Consider the following 17,154-nt stretch of genomic DNA (forward strand, 5'->3'; position numbering starts at 1 on the left):
GATTCGAGCCCCGGTCCAGGAAGATCGCACTTGCCGCGGAGCAACTAAGCCCGTGCACCACAAGTACCGAGCCTGCGCTCTAGAGCCCGCGAGCCACAACTACTGAGCCCACGCGCCACAACTACTGAAGCCCACACGCCTAGAGCCTGTGCTCCGCAATGAGAAGCCACCACAATGAGAAGCCCGCACACCGCAACGAAGAGTAGCCCCCGCTCGCCGCAACTAGAGAAAGTCCACGTGCAGCAACGAAGACCCAATGCAGCCAAAAATAAATAAATAAGATAAAAATAAAAATAAAAAGTCTCCTATTTGGTACCAGACACGTGGGGGGCAAGGTAATGCATCTTTTCTAACCAACAAGTTTCCTCTGCTGGTGACAGAGTGTAAAAGGAAAGATTTAGGCCTTTTCAAACGTCTCTCTTCCATATTTTAGGCTCAGTGGGAAGCATCACTGCATTGGGAGGAGAAAAGGGCCCGGGACGCAATGACAGGAGGCAGTGGATGACGAGGGCGTGGTGACGGGAGGGTGGGAAAAGCACTCCAGAGGGAAGTCAGAGGAGGGAGGGCTTCGTGGGGACCCGCTGTTCCTTTCGGCAACACTCACTGACGTCAGATACACTCTGTCACCCCCTCCTTTACACTTGAAAGCGTCCAGCCCATGAACCTGAGGAGTCAAGTAAACCTCGAGCCTGATTAGATCTGCTGTTCCCCAGGAGCGCTCTGGGTAGAGCTCCTGGGGCTGTGGGAACAGGGACCACCCCGGAGGGAAGGAAGACCACGGCGGCACCAAGGTGTTCCGTGAGAATTGAACGCGCAATGCTGCAAAAGATCTCGAGAATGTTTAGTTCAAAACCTGCAGTAAAAGAATTACAGATGGGGCTTCCCTGGTGGCGCAGTGGTTGAGAGTCCGCCTGCCGACGCAGGGGACACGGGTTCCTGTCCCGGTCCAGGAGGATCCCACATGCCGCGGAGCGGCTGGGCCCGTGAGCCATGGCCGCTGAGCCTGCGCGTCCGGAGCCTGTGCTCCGCAGCAGGAGAGGCCACAGCAGTGAGAGGCCCGTGTACCGCAAAAAAAAAAAAAAAAAAAAAAAGGCCTGGCTCCAGCCCCTGTGGGGCTTGGGAGGGGCCTGTAACCTCTCCAGGCCTCAGTTTATTCATTGTTTAAAAACAAAAACCCAAATCCAAAAATGTTGACCTCCTTGACAGGGTGGCTGAGCAGAATCTATTCACTGAAAAACCATCCGCTAAACATGAGTGGTTGCTGTTGATACTTTTACTTGTAAGAGCCAATGACATTGTTAAAGTTCCAAAGGGAGGCGGTAAAACTCCCGCCCCGGCAGAGGGTGTAGCAATTTCTGATCAACATATTTTAGACCAAATTCTTTATTTCACCATTTACTTCTTGCTTGAAAGGTGTTAATTTCATCCCTGGGGAACTGCTGTTTGTACTCTATAGAGATTCGTATCCGGTTAATAGAATCCAATGAGAAAACCAGGACTACAAGTCACGTTTAACTCTTTCAGGGGTTAATGCCTCTCTTTCCTAAACCAAGAGTCAGCGGGGGTAGATGTGGAAGAGAAATGCCCAAACCTAACATACAGGATATCAGTACCTAGAGGAGCCTCGGCCTGGACAGCAGGTCGCAAGCTTCAGTGCCTGAGACATTTCCCTGGGTACAGCGTTAAAGGTCCAGATTACTGCTTCTGATTCAGTAGCCCCAGGTGGGGCTCAGGACCTGTGCCTTTACCTTGCAACCTGGGTGGTCCGATTCCAAACTGTGAGACACTCCGGCTACAAGATGGGAAGTAATTTGCAGAATTTAACTGGTTTGTACTGAAGGGTCTGACCAAAGGCGGCAATTTTAACCAACAATGAATATGATAAAAGCTAATATTTATGCTTTATTGTTAATATTAATGATTACTAATATAGCCAATAGTATAACTTTAATTATAACATATAACATGTAATGTAGTAAAATTTTAATTTTAACTATAGAATTAATATAATTTTTATAATATTGTTTAATAATATATATAATAATATTATATGTAATATAATAATATAGTTTGTAATATGACAAGATAAACTATAAGATTAATAATAATGATAGTAAGCTTAATAATATTCTACTATGTTCCAGGCACTGTGGTATGTATCTTATACGCATTATTTCATTTACTCCTGATAGCTATTATTACCTCCATTTTTAAAGAAATGAGGCTTAAATAAGTCAAGTATTTTTCTTAAGGACGTACAGCTGGTTAGCAGCAAAGCCAGGACCTGAACTTGGGCAGCGTTCCTAGAAAGCCCGACTATTCTACACCGGAGAGCCTCCCCACCACTGGGAAATGCTGGCATCGCTGGCTGGCAACCAATCCTGAGGCTCCCCCGCCCCCATTCCTGAACTGGGGGCGACCCCCTGAAGTCTTCCCCTCAGCTTCACCGTGCTCCACCTGAGTGAATGGAGCATTCTCATCGTCCTTGTGTCCTCACACTCTCCCTGGTGGGAGAAACAGGGGTAGCGTTCGGTTTATACAGGGACGTGTGACAAACTGTGATGTGCTCCTGTCAACTCATGCCTACGGCCTTCCTTCTGACGGTCGTGGCAGACACATCAAAGTGAACGTGTGTCACCGGGCCAGCGGGAAAGTAATTCCCAACCTCGGACACTCTTTCTTGATTATCATAGGGAAGCTTAAGATGAGAAAAACAGAACACGAGAAAAACGTGTGTACTGCCATCAGTTTCTTAACCATCAGGCTCAAATTTCCCGCAAAGAATACTGACACTACTTTTCTACATTCCATAACTTCATTAAGCCTTTGTTACCCACCTTTGTTACCCACAAATTAAAACAAGGCACCAAATAAGCAAAGATACTAAAACTTTGACAAATACACTGTGATACTGGTTCATATCATTTCTTTTAAGAATTTCATATACTTTAGAAAGCTTAAAATTCATAGCAAATATGATACAGTATATCATTTATACTTGACTACAAATGGTTATTACAGTAATTTCTATAAAAACTAGGCTCTTGCGCAGGTATATAGGTATACCTACAATTGGTGAATTTTGTCATGCAAATTATACCTCAATAAAGCTCCTAAAAATCTTGGGCAGGTTTTCTAGGGTCACTACATTTACCTCTATGTAGGCAACCTCATCTTTCTGGAATTTCTAGGCTCTGTGAAACAGCTGTGGATAATTCTAACCTCCAGCAGAACTGTTTAAATCTCCCAAGTACCTATTTAAGTAACCTGGAGAGTAATGTCTAAGTAATCTGCAAAGAGTCAAAATTATGCAATATTTCCGTGTCTCTGATTAAATTACAGAAAACACAGTGCCTCGGAACCACCATTACGTACGAAGTACCCTAGCGAGCATCGTAAAGCTCTGGAGTTCCTAATCCACGCTGAAAACAGGCCTGACTTAGCGCCTCCTGACCTGCTGGAGTGATGATTCCAGTACCAGAAGCTAGACAGAGGCTTTATTTTAGTGACAGTGTACCTGCTGATGCCACAGAAATACCCTCCGTTTTCAGAGGCAGCAGCAAAACGTTGGCAGTGGTCCAGGGGCAGGCGCCCAGGCCGGACAGCCCCAGGGGGGATGGTGACCTTGGCGGGTCGAAGCCCCACGCAGGAATAACACTGCATCCCGCAGAACTAGAGTCTCCCAGTCCAGCGCTCAAATCGTCTCAACTGCGTAAGGCTGCAAACTGCGAGGGCTTGCAACGATTTTGAGGGCACACGTCCCTGAGGAAGAAAGCTACAAGACCCTCAAACACTTGAGTGCTGGAGCCAACTGTAAGGGTCCCCTTGAGCTGCCATCGTGTTAGCGCAAGGGCTGGACCTAAGTTCAGCGCTGGTCCAGTGTCTTTGGGGCTTGATTCTGGGTCCCTACACAACAGTATCCTCTCCGTCGGCAGTCACCTGTGACTTCTCTTTCCGCCCAGACACTCCAATGCTAATTAAAAACATAACTGCAAAATCACTTTAGAATGAGCCCCTGCCCCATTTCCATGGCCTTAGTTCAGCGCTCATCACCACTGGACTAGACTATCGAGAGACTCTGTCTGTCCCCAGGGCCGTCCCATCCCCAGCCTCACTGTGTAGCCAGCCGCACTCTGTGGTCCCTGCCTCACACTCCTCTGGCTTTCCACAGCCTGCAAGGTCAAGTCCACACCCTGCGGGGCCCAGCGAGGTCCTTCCTAATCGTGCTGACGGGCCTCTCCAATCTCATCGCTCCCGCTCACCCAGCCACCCTGTCCAGCAATGAGCACAGCAGACTCACCTCCTGTGGACAGGCTACAGCAAAGCTGGGAGCTAAGGACTCCACGTGCATCACCCTCTTAACCTTCCCGAAGACCCTGGGCAGCCTCTAGGCAGCCGGCAGCCACTCTTGCCACTTTACAGCGGAGGAAAGGAAGCTCAGGTCGCTCCCCTGGCTGAGTCCCGCCCCGTGCCCCACACCTCCCCCTCCCCACGCTTCCACTTGGACTGGAAGGCCCTGCCGCTCTCCCTCCATTGCCACCTGGTGCATCCCCATCCTGATCTCCTTCAAGACCCCACTCCGGCGTTCCCCCCTGCATCGTGCCCTCTTCACCCGGAGCTAAGAATCCTGTCTGTGTTCCTCCAAGGCGCCTAGTACATTCCTCCTGACACGTTAGTTATCACAATTACCCTTATGTATCCCAATCTACCACTTGGACTTCGAGCCTATGAGAATAAGAGCCATTTGCTTTTTTTTTTTTTTTTTTTTTTTGCGGTACGCGGGCCTCTCACTGCTGTGGCCTCTCCCGTTGCGGAGCACAGGCTCCGGACGCGCAGGCTCAGCGGCCATGGCTCACGGGCCCAGCCGCTCCGTGGCACGTGGGATCTTCCCGGACCGGGGCACGAACCCGTGTCCCCTGCATCGGCAGGCGGACTCTCAACCACTGTGCCACCAGGGAAGCCCCCATTTGCTTTTTAACTCTTTCTTTTCCGTGTCTGGCACACCCAGGTAGGCAATAAATGAATGACAAGGTACGCTTTGTTTATTATGTGTTGTTTCACTCACTCTGTCCTTCCTCACATACTGGATTCCCTCCCCCATGTTTCAGAGCCTTGTTACCTCCAAGATCTCTGTGGCAATAAGTTCCTGACAGTGTTCCCTCCGGTCACCTTGCTAGTTTTCTTCTTTACTGATGGTGAATTAATTTCTCCAACACACAGTTTTGAGCCTGGCCCTTCTCTATTCAGAAACATCTTTGATTCCTCAATGCTTACCAAGTAACGTACAGACTATCTGGAATCCAAGAGTCCATGATCTGAACCTAACAATTTCATCTTAACTGGGATGGTTCTGCAACATCAGATCAAACTGTTACATCCTGTTCTCTCAAACCACATAAAATCGCTGTACATCTGACCACTGAAATGCCCCACCTTCCCCTCCATAACTACCTGCAGAAATCTCACCTTCTTCAAGTCAGATGTGATCACCCCTATTAAGCTTTCCTTGATTTGGGACGTGGGTAAGAACCACAACTCCTGTGAAATCCCGCAGCATTATGGCTTTCCCTCTTTTGAGGAATTTAATCCATTCTTCATATTCTACTATGACTTAGATACATCTTGGGTAATCAGTAATCTTCCTCAACATCACCCACTATTCCTTAGAGCTACACCTGAGTGTCTTACACCTGGGAGGTCCTCCAGAATTTGATGAGACGTGTTACTGAATAAACATGTAAATCTCACAGTCCTCCAGAAGCCTGCAACAGGGTGAGTGTTAACAACCAGTTTTGGAAAAAACGGACCTTAACTGGCCACTGTCTGAAGAAGTCAGGTCAATCGAGGATGGAAAGATCATCAAACGGATAGTGACCAGCAGACAACGTCAGCCAGTGTGGACCGTCAGCCACCGTTTCCTTGGTTCTTACAAACCTCCAAGGCACAGAAAGCTCTCGCACATTCCACCTCTGAGAGGTTCAAGGGCTTTTGCCTAACGTGTGGCATCTTTTGGAAGGCAGAGCTGGGACCCCAACCAAACTAGAAACATTTACCCAAAGAAGACTTAAGCTCCCTGTAAAGGAGTTCAATGGATTCTCATCACTTAAAAGAGCTTCATCTACGGTACATGTCAGCACCACCAGGAACTACGGCCTGTGTCTGTACCTTTTAGGGCAACAGGTATAAACGCTCAGCTGCATTTCACAACCAAGGAACGATTTCAGTCTCGTTCCCCAGATCATCGCTGTTACAACAAAGTTTACCACTAGGTGGCAGGAGTACAACGCCAAGGAGGCTATTTTTGGACATTCTTGTTAAACTGTGCAGTTTTTCAAAGATTTTGTCCCTTTTAGAGTAGTATGTTACAAATAAATGATTCTAAATTTAAAAAATTATTCTCCCTTATTGAAAATTTCATGATGCATAAGCATCTTAAATAACATCATAATATACACAAGTTTCAACTTTCTAAAATTCAACCATAACCACAGCTCAAAATAGCTTTAAACATATAGGTGGAACCATACTCTGAATACATTAAAAAATAACAGTGTACATTAAAATATAGTAAAGACTGTTATTTAGTTTTATGGGAGGCTATATAAGACTGATAAATACTGCTTCTAACCCATGAAGGTTGGAACTGTTGCATTTCGCAAGGTGCTTTTTGTTTTGTTTTGTTTGCACTTTGTTTCTAAATGTCAAAATAAAAGAGGACGTTTCAGATTATATTTTGCAAGTACTTCTCTGCAAGTAACACTAAATATTACCAATATATACAATGCAAACTGGGCAAAATCATCACCATATCTTCTCTTTCTGACATTTACTCTAAAAGCACAAGAGGAAGCTTGTTGTGCTACATGAGAATTTTGCGGAAATGAATGCAACCTAAAACTGTAATGAATATCTTCAAGAAAATCCGTAGAATTATCAACATGCATGCACTCCTAATAACTTGTGTCCTTCTGCTTTCTCTCTTTGGAGATCCCTGGTGGGTAGAAACTAAATGATATAAACTAAGAACAGCAAATATGCATGTAAAAGTATATAATGGTCAAAAATTACCCTGGGAAGTAACTAAGTTAGAAACTTAACTCTTGAATATGTTTAGTTAATACGTGCTCAGGAATAAAATATTTTAATGATTTTTTTTTTTTACTGATTTTGTTAAGCAGAAAATAAAATCTCCACCTTTAGGATAAAGAACCCTCTAGAACTAGGCAAATCCCTCTTCTGAAGGAGGAGGGGGGTGTCCTGAACCATCAGTATGGCAGGACGGGGGGCTTGGGGTAAGGAATTACACTTCATCTCATCATCCAGGGAGAGGTGAAGCTCAGACCGGCTTGGGCCTTGATCAGTAACACAAACCAGAGCAGAGTCGGGAGTCCTTCCCACGGCTGACACCTAGTCCCGTGTCCTTACAACTGTTCAATGGACTTCTTTGGAAATATGCAAATGAGCAAGTGGTCATCAACATACAAGACCTCTGGAAGACAGACTGGCCGCCCCAGGTCTCCATGCAAACCCAGATCCAGAAAAGGTGAGGCAGCCTCCCTTCTCTGGCTACCCAGGGACCCATGAGGCAGATTTAGATCTCCTCTAAGTGATGTGTGGTAGGCTCTACCTTCTAAGACTCCCTGTAAAGCAAAGGTTAAAAACAGTCCAGAGGCTGCCTTGGCTTCCGAGTTTGCTGTATCATTACTCATCTGCACGCAGCAAGGCAAAACTGAGGTCCTATCCGGGGATCGGTGGGAAGGAACCGCTGCAAGCACCAACTTATACCTGTGATACAGTCTAGGAACTTACGGATAGAACAATTTGCAATATGGACACATGCATGCATCTATCTCCTCGGCTCTCAGCTCTGTAAGGGAACATTACTGAATGCATTTATAAAGTGAAAATTACACAGTGAGGCTGCCCGGATTCTTGACAGGATATGAAAAGACCATTGCTCTCGGAGCCTTGACAGTTATTAGTGAATTCAATTCATGAGATGCTTATGTTCTACGCTAAAAATAAGTACATGCTACTTTAGATAAATAGGCTATTTTTAAATTAAAGTATGTAGTTACCAGTAAAAAATAAATAAGTACAATGACCATCATAAAAATTCCTTTGAACCATCAACACTCAGGCGTTGACAGGTATCAAACTGCACGTTTCTAATTCAACTCCCGGGAAATAAAGCAGTGGCGGGTCACCAACGATGTCCCGCTCGGCCCTTACCTCGTCCGTCTTTTCTTCTGGACAGTTCGTCCCCCCGAGGCTCTGCTGCGGGTGGCTGCCGGCGCCGGTGTTCTCACTGCCCAGGTCACAGGCGGTTTGCACCGCATCCTGGAAGGACCCGGGGCCTTGCTCCCTCTGGACGGGCCCCTCTGCCCTTTCCTCGCTGTCCACTGAACTCAGGGACAGCGCGCTGACGCTGTTGGGACACTTGGCAGGTGCTGCGTCGGGGCTCCGAGGGCTGGGGGGCTTGGGCGTGGTGGGCCTCGGAGGACCGAGAGGAGGCTCGGGCTCCACGGGAGACCGGTCGCCAGGGCCCGGTTCCTTGGAGCCTCTGTCCGACACCTCCCGGGCCGGGGGCCTGGAGGAAGAGCCGGGGGCGCGAGGAACGGCACCTCCGGCAGCCGCGTCACTGGCCGAGCCCCCAGCACCCGCCAGCCCGGGGTCCTGGAGCTCCTCGCCCCTTCGCCCGCGCTCGGGGCCGGCGACCGCGCGGCGGGAGTAGTCGTCGTGCAGCCGGCTGTGCGGCCGCGGCCCAGGCGGGGCGCCCCCGGGGTCCCCCGGCCGGCCGGCCGCGCCGTCACCCACGAGCCGCAGCACCCGGGCCAGGTCCGGGGCCCGCAGCGGGCTCCTGCAGCGCCTGGGCCTCGCGGGGGCCCCGCCGGAGCTGTCGGAGTCCGCGGACGAGCCGCTCAGCGTCCTCCGCGGGGCCCCGCTCTCGGGCGCGCGCCGCAGCTCGGCCAGGTGCGAGGCCGACTTCCTCCGGAAGGAGCTCTTCTTGAGGAAAGTCAGGCTGTCCGTACTCTTGCTCCGCCTGCAGACGCCGTTCCTCTCGGGCTCCCGCGCCGGGGCCTCGCACGCCGCGGGCTCCGGGGCGGGCGGCTCCGGGTCCAGGAGGCGAATGCGCCCCAGGCCGTAGGCGCGGCGGATGCTGCGGGACCGGGGAGCGCCGCGTGCGAAGCCGTCGTCGGGGTCCTCGGGGTCCGAGCCGTCGGACGCGAAGCCCGGCCCCGGGGGGCACCTGCCCGCGGGGGCTCCGGCCGCCACGCCGTTGGGGACCGCCTTGCCCAGGTCGCGTTCCTCGGCCCCCTCTTTGGCGGCGTCCCATCCCTCCCGATTCTGAATTCCCTGGAGGACCGAGGTCTTCAGTTTTTTGAAAGACCCCATTTTCCGGAAGGAGGCCAGGGCGTTCCACGTGGAGGAGCTGCCCACGAGGCCGGCGGGCCGGGGCCGCTCGGGGTCGGCGCGCGTCCTGTTCGCGCCGGCGGAGAAGAGGCGCAGGAGGCGGGCCGGGCTGAGCCGCGCCTCCCGTCGACACGCCGGGTAGGTCACCATGCCGGGGTCTTTGGGATCAGAGATGGGACCGGGGACCGCAGCTCCGCGCCCGTGGCCGTTCTGGGCCGTGGTCATGGTCTGGGGTCCGGGAGCCCGCGGGCACAGGGCAGCGCGGTTCAGACCCACGCGCGCCTCCGTGTCCCCCGGCTCCTCGCGCACGCCTTCCTCCCAGAGGCCGCCGGCCTGGCCTTCCCGCCTGCCGTGCACATCAGGCTCCGCGGTCGTGGTCACCGCCTGCAGCGGAAAACAAAGCAGGGAGTTAGCCGTCTGCCCCCAGAAGAGCCTCCCTCTATCAACGGGGGCTCATCTATTTTGTTTAATAATTGCTAACAGAAAACCAGACCTGCCCCCTGACAGGGCCGATCACATAAAACCTATTTTAAATTAAGTTAAAATGTTACTTTTTTCTCCTAATTCATTTCGCATTAAATGAGAGGGAAGAATGCAAATTATGCATTCATTAAAAAAAAGATAATTATAGGTTGTGCATTCAATATGATGGTAAACCCTGAAATCCACTGGAACTCGTTACAGGAACTTTTGAAAAACTTCTAGAATGAAAAAGCCAAGGCATCATTCAAGACTATGTCTTCTCTTTATTCGAAATAGAAGACATCTTCAGTTATCTCACACACACGCGCACACACAAAACCCAACACTATTTCAAAATGTGCCACAGGGAAACGCTGAACTAGGTTAAATTTAATGCGGCTGGTAGGAGGCTGAGTGCTTAGTATACAAGAGGCCTCAGGCAGGGATGCGTTGTGATGGAGACCAAGACACTTTTAGCTGCATATTGTCTACAGATTACCCCAAAACTCTAATGACTGAGCTACAAAGCGCCACAGGGCCACAAGAGCAGGAGGGACCACGCTGCGGTGGCCTCAGGTCAGGCTCTGTGAAGGAAACGGCATTAGAAGTGCCTCTGTCAGAGGACTCCATAACTGGCTGGGGAGTGGAGGTGAGGATAATACTGAAACATTAGAAATTCAGACACAGAAATTCAAATTAAACAAATGCCCGCACCGTCTACCTTGCTCCCTCAGACCCAGAAGCCCACTGTACACCTGTGTCTGTGCTCTCCCCCAGGCACAAATGCTGCTCCCTCAGCTTTTGCCTATCAGCCCTCAAGGGCTAGCGTGCTCCCCTGCACTCAATGAACGATAGCGGAGGGAGGGAGGGAGGGAGGGAGGGAGGGAGGGAGGGAGGGAGGGAGGGAAGAGTCCGATCATAACCCGAAAAGGCCACCATTTATGAAGTGCTTACATGTCAGGCCCCTGTACTAAGTGCTTTCAAAACATCATGACACTGAGTAGTCATGCAAACCTACAAGGTCAACCGAATGACTTCCATTTCATACACAATCAAATGGACGCTTGGGCAGGTTAGGTAATTCATCTGGGGGTCCTGCGGCTCCCCCACCCCAAAGCCTACGCGCTTCTTCACTGCTTCAAACTAATGAACAAAGACAGAGGCAGAGATGGGATTTGAACGCAGGCATGACTCCAAGTTCAGTGCCTTATGACATAACCCGGACTTAAGTCAGATCCCGGAAGCCCTCACGACGGCAGTCAAGGCCGTTATTCCGGAGGCAACATTAAAGGCAGAAGAGAAGGAGCAAGTTGTATAAAGACCTTGAGGTGAGGCCCCAATTTGGGTTATTCCTCTCACATGCAGAAAAAAAATCTCATGCAAAGAGGTCTCATCTGCTTCTTCTCTCCAAATTCTCTGATGGGTTCATTTTCACTTGCCCCTACCTTGTGCCCACTGAGGAGGGATTTCCAGGGAGAATCATGGTTAAAGCGTTGATTCCATCCAGGACCAGGGAGGCTACACGGATGTAGACCCTGGAGCCTTTCTGATGTCCACTTACCCAGTTCCGCTCATCAGAAGGTGGATGGGGTGCCCACATGCCCTCTGCAGTCTAATGTTCAAACAGAGGCATGAGGAGCCCGGAGAGCTGTAGGTTGCATTTGAATGAACCATATCAGTAAAATCTCACATCATCCCGGCGCCGAGGGTGGATGTGAAACCTACAACCAGCTGCAGAATGAATCCAACACCCAGCATCACCCGTCCATCCTCACCTGCTCTGGGAGGGACAGGGCATGAGGGTTGTTGCAGCTTGTCACAATCTTGAAATGAAGCGGATGGTCTGTGCCAACTGTCAAGTCCACTGACTGCACATTACGTAATAATAGTCTTGTTATGACCTGCCCTGAACCCAGGACAGACAGGATCCCTGCCCTGTCATCTGGCTGGACGAAGACAACATACTGACACCACCACCAGAGGGCGCTATGAGACCGTCTATAACCAAGGACCCAACTGTTAAGCTGACCCTAAGGGCGCAAGGGGTGCAGGGAAGCGTTGCTTTGCTGCTGGGTGGTTTGAGAATGGTCTGTGGAGGACCAGGGGCCAGGTCTAGGTCTGAACTGCCGCCTGAATCTTGAGTAAAGTCATTTCAGTAACCTGTGCTTCAGCATCGTCTATAAACTAAGAGGTGCCGACGTTTATGTGCATCTCAAACAACCAGTCAATTCATGAGCCTCTGGTGGCCTGTGTTGGATGGCTGTAGGCCCCATGATAAATTCAAGGCAGTGACAAGGTGACTGCCCACTCTAGGGGGAAAATGCCACGGGTACAGGAAGATTGGGGGGCAGTAAGTTCGGGTGCCCGGCTGTCCCAGTTGGCCCACGGATGGGGCGTCCTCCAGGTTATGGGACTCTCAGGGTGAAACCAGGAAAGTTCGCGGCAAAGCGGGATGACTGTTCACCCTACATTAAGGAGAACAACGTAGTTGGAAGGATGGATCGATGAAATGTAAGAGTGGAAACTCGGTGAAAACAGCTTTAGAAAAACCTACCTCCCCTTAGTCTACCTCTGAGACCGTCTGCAGGTGTCTGTCACCTTCTTTGAGAATCCCTTGCTGCTCCCCCTAAAGTGAATTAGACCCCTTACTCTGTGGGTTCCAGGCATATCACCAGATTGTTTTATAAAAGCATATTATACTGATCTATATTTATCATTTTAACAAGTTGACGTGGCTGCCTTCAGAACAAGACCATTAACTCTCTGAGAGTAAGAACTGTGCTTTGCACACCAAGATTATTTAAGTTTATCTGGATATGAATTTTGTATCTGTTATCCTGCCTTGTCAATAACGGTACCAAGGCTAACAATTCCTCATTACGTACCACCATATCATTCCAATGTGAAGATGTTCACATTTTTACAACACTCAAAAGTCTAAGTATGTACTTAAAGCTTATATAAGTCTTAGGATACAGACCCAGTAAAATACATTCATATCTGAGTTTCTAATTGGGGCAACATGCTTTTAAAAGACCAGTGACTTACTATTCCACGAACAACGTGACTGTTGTCTGCTGCTTGGAACGAAACGGAAAATCACGGAAGAAAGCTTTTCCTGGAATTTCCGAGTAACATACCAACTTGCATTATTTAGAACTAATACTTTGACCTCTATTCACTAACAAGGGTTGCAATTCAATCAGTGGTTTTGTAGCAAGTCTTGTAAATTGTGGGAGCTCAGCCAGAGATATTTATGAACAGAACTACAAGAATTTTAGATGGGAATATTGTGAAATCCATTGTCTAGCAGCTGGATTCTGGATTGTTTGAACTTTAGAAGGGAACATTTCTTTTCATTCGTCATGAGAATTCTCTGAAAACAACCATGACCAGTCATTTTTAAATAAGAACTGGTACTTGAATTTGAAATTCAGGAATACATACCAGGCTGATGTACAAACGAGGTTTTCGTTACATGTTCGGGTAAATTATAGGAAATGTGACACTGGAAGCGAACACTGAGACCTGATGCTAAAGGGGTGAAAGCACAGAGCCTGGAATCACAGCACGGCAGAATATGGCCTCAGGGAACGTCCAGCTCCTAACCGTAAAGATGAGGACCCTTGGTCAAGCTACGACAGGTGAAAGCACTGGGCAGCAGGGGACGTACTGGCCAAGCCCCAGGGTCACCCTAGCCCTCTTCCTTTCCCGCCAGACCTCAGCGGTTAGCCTAAGAGATTACACTGTGCATCTCGACAATCCTGGTCTGGCCCCCCGCCACCAGTGCGTCCACCTGGAAGGCTTCCCTGACAAGTCCCCTGTCCTGCGGTCTAACTCACCCCCCATTCAGCCGCAGTGTCCTTCCCAGAGTGCAGACGGACACGTGCCACTTCATCTAGGGATGCTGGCTGCCTCCAGACCTCAGAAGTGTCACGTCTCAGCCCAGCATGCCATACCTTTCCCTCTAGGGATGCCGAGTGACTTACAGCCACAGTCCCTCGCACTGCCATGCTCTGGGCCGTTTCCTCACTGGCTCTCAGAGCCTTTCGCAGACATTCTTGTCTCTCTGTATTAGGGGACCACGGTCCCCAGGCTCCCCTGACCAATGGCTCCCGGTCAGGTTGGCCAGTGGGAAGCACGGGCGGGAGACGCCGTGTGCGGGAAGAAGGGAGATGACGGGGCATCCCCTCTGCCTGGGCCGCTGCTGGGGCTCATCCAGAAGCTGCTGTGCCCCTCCTTAGCTGCCACTCCTGCTGGGGTCCCTGCCGGTCCTCGCTCCTGTGCGGGGGGGTGGGGCACTGGCACCTGGCCCCCCCTTTCTCTCCAGCCTCGGGAGACAGCACCTTCCTCCTACTGTCCATCTGAGCTCTTCTGGCTTCTCTCGTTTCTCAGCTGAGCAAAATAATCCCTCAGTTAGGGTCTCTTTGGAACGTCTAGAGATGCTTCTCTTTTCCTCACAGATAAACATGCGCCCCGCCTGTCTCTAACTCAAATCAGCTCTTCCCTGGAGGCTCTCTCTCCTTCCTCCCCAACTCAGATGCCCGTCCTCTGTGGGCTCCCGTGGGAGCTGCTGTTTCAGCACTTGCCACGGTGCTCTGCAACTCTGGTCTCTCTGTCTGCTCTCTCCATGCAACTCCGGTGAGGTTAAAAAGTTCTTTGAAGGCAGAGACCAGGTCTTATTGAACTCTGCATCCTCTGCTCCAGCCAGTGACTGACTAATTAAGGATGGGAACTCCCTCCTCTTGCACATCCAGGGCCAGATCCTCCTCAGCTGTGAGGCTGGCCTGTGCATTGTAGGATGTTCAGCACTGTCGTTTGCTGAGCCTGCCTGTTTTATCCTCCCCTTTCCCTTCCTGGTAGGTCCTTTCCTTCTCTTATTCATTCCAAAATCTTTCCCAGAACCTTGCTGGAATCAAGACTCTGACCGGGAGTTCAAATTCTAGCATCCACACCTTATGAACAGGTTGTATTCTAAAGGGTTACTTACGGGCAATCTATTTCCCCATAGACTCTGTCCACCAAACTACATTTAACCGATAATATAGTGAATTTAAACATAATTTATAACATTTCCATAGGAAAATGCATCTAAGATTCAATGGTGGGTTCTAGTTCCAAGGATGAAGTTCCTTTCCCCACTGCCCGGTCCTTAATACAAAACCCTCTCCCTCTCCCTTTCGACCCCGGTGTCCACATCTCAAAGGAAGACTGTCCTTCCCCCATGGACGTGGCATCCTTGGGGCCTCTCCAGGTGAAGACGGGGGAGGATGCTTCAACAGAGCAGAGCTCTGCCTTCATTTAAATACCCAATCATTTAAGTGTCTAAAACTGAAAATATACATAAAACCGTAGCTCGGACAAGACTGGGTCACTGTATCTCTGGGAAGGGTGTCGATTCTATACAAGGTGTGACGGGCTGGCTGGCCTTATCTGGGTTACTAGGCTAAACCGCGTTCCTGCACGTGAGAATGGGGTTTCCCAGTAGGGAATGGATGTTTGCTTTGTCAATTCTGAGGGTCTGCAAAGGCAGGCCTTAGGCCAAAGAGAGGAAAACCTTCCTTTGGTCTCTGAAGTCAGGGGTGGGCAGGTCTAGCCAGGCGTGCTAGGGTAGGTCTGCACCTGAGCTGTGCTTCCTGGCTGTGATCTCAACGCTCAGCGGAGTGCCAGCCTCTGAACCCCGCGTCCTGCCCCCTACTCTAAACCCCGGGGTTCCTGCACCTGTTCCCCAGCCCCCATCCTTCTCACGGTAAGTCTGCAGCAGTAACCTCCCAAGTTCTCGGTGAGGACTACGTCATGCCAGCAGCCAATGCCACAAAGGATGTCACCACAGCAACGGGGCCTCCCCTGCACTGACGGTTCAGAGTAAAGGAAGTTTTCCAGATGGGTGGCCCTAATCTTGAAGGCACTTTGAAGGTCACTGGAGCAAAAGCAACGTTTCTGCTTGCGAGAGGCCGTTTAGCGGAAATCTGGAGCTGTGCGTCCCTGGGCTCACCCCGCAGGCTGCACGCAGGCTCCAACGATCAATACAGCTTGTATACCCAGCATTATAAAAACCATTTATAAGGGTATATATGTTGGTGGTGTGTTTTCCCTGAACTTACGTTACCGCTCAAGGTTTTTGGTTTTGTCTTTTTGCATAAAATGTCTTTCTGGGCATAGAACCCCAGTTGATAACACTGCCTTTTGGAGGAAACAAGATCAGCCTTCCACTCCGTTTCCATCCAATTAGGTCTCAGTTTAGGGGGTGTGGGAGCAGCACGTCCTGCCATCACTACGGACAGGGGTCCAGAAAACACCCTCCCCTGCTCTGTTCAGTCGGCATCCCGCACCCTCACAGTGTTCACAGCAAAGCAGGTGCTGAAATGCCTTGTTTGTCAAATTTAAACGTCGTCTTCGAACCGAACTGACGTCTGGCTGTCGTTTCACAGACGTCATCCCACAGGAGGCACCCCGGGTACCAACGTGAATGGAGCAGTGGCAACCAGCAGGCACCCGCACCCATGCCTCCACAGTTGGGGAGGGCAGCCCCACAGGAGCTGCGCTGGGGCCACTCTGTTCGAGGAGGGGCTGTTGTGACGAGCCCGCCCCAGGGGACATCAGTGGCCCCTCTGAGGCTTGAAGAAGGGATGCTGAGGGCCTCAGACACTGTGCTCGAGCACAAAGGAGACCTCCTCTACTCAGGGGGCCCCGGCCTCACTCTCCTGTGGCTCAGAGGGCCAACCGGCCCCCAGGGCGAGGAAACCTTGATGGAGGAAAACGCCAGACGCATCTCAGGCCCTCGCTCAGTGCCAACTTCTCAGCTCACGTTTGTCCTTCGAAAAGGGACTCGCAGGCAGCTCAGGAGAGCTCCTCGGCAGCCTCGGGGTTTTACCATTCTCTCTACGACAAAGACTTGGGCCAGAAGCTTCCATGGGATCGTATGGCCCGCTCCATCGCTCGGCTTCTTTGCCAAGGGCCCCTGCTACAGGAAGGGCACCACTCCCGGGGTTGCGCACACCAAGCTCTCACTGGACAGTGATAGGTGACACCCCTCCTGTGTCCACTCTCTCTACTAGCCCACCCCCTACTAGTGCAGGAGACAGGCCGTGCGACGTGCTCCGTCCCGTAGACGCAGCCCGCGGGCATCTTCCTCTCCTCCCAGGGTCAGCTCTGACCTCCGCCCCCGCCTGTCCCCCTAACCCGCGGGCTCTCACACCCCCACCCTCAGCCAGCCTCCAGCTCTGCCCGTGGGGACACTGGCCACCAGGTGGCTCCGTCCCACTCCCAGCCCCGTTC

At 50.9% G+C, this 17,154-nt stretch overlaps 2 protein-coding genes across 2 annotated transcripts in view; both read right to left on the reverse strand.

The window, feature by feature from the left end:
* Positions 1-17,154, reverse strand: part of SPATA13 (spermatogenesis associated 13) — a 206,721-nt gene that overhangs the window by 61,326 nt on the left and 128,241 nt on the right. Inside the window, exon 2 of the mRNA XM_070044104.1 lies at positions 8,233-9,798. Coding sequence (XP_069900205.1) covers positions 8,233-9,798 — 1,566 coding nt within the window. The remainder of the gene's footprint in view (positions 1-8,232; positions 9,799-17,154) is intronic.
* AMER2 (APC membrane recruitment protein 2) overlaps positions 9,761-17,154 on the reverse strand; it is a 267,274-nt gene continuing 259,880 nt past the window's right edge. The window contains exon 6 of the mRNA XM_070044100.1: positions 9,761-9,798. The gene's annotated coding sequence lies outside the window, so the exon portion shown is untranslated. The remainder of the gene's footprint in view (positions 9,799-17,154) is intronic.

Source organism: Globicephala melas, chromosome 18, assembly GCF_963455315.2.
Source record: "Globicephala melas chromosome 18, mGloMel1.2, whole genome shotgun sequence".
Taxonomy (NCBI): Eukaryota; Metazoa; Chordata; class Mammalia; order Artiodactyla; family Delphinidae; genus Globicephala; species Globicephala melas.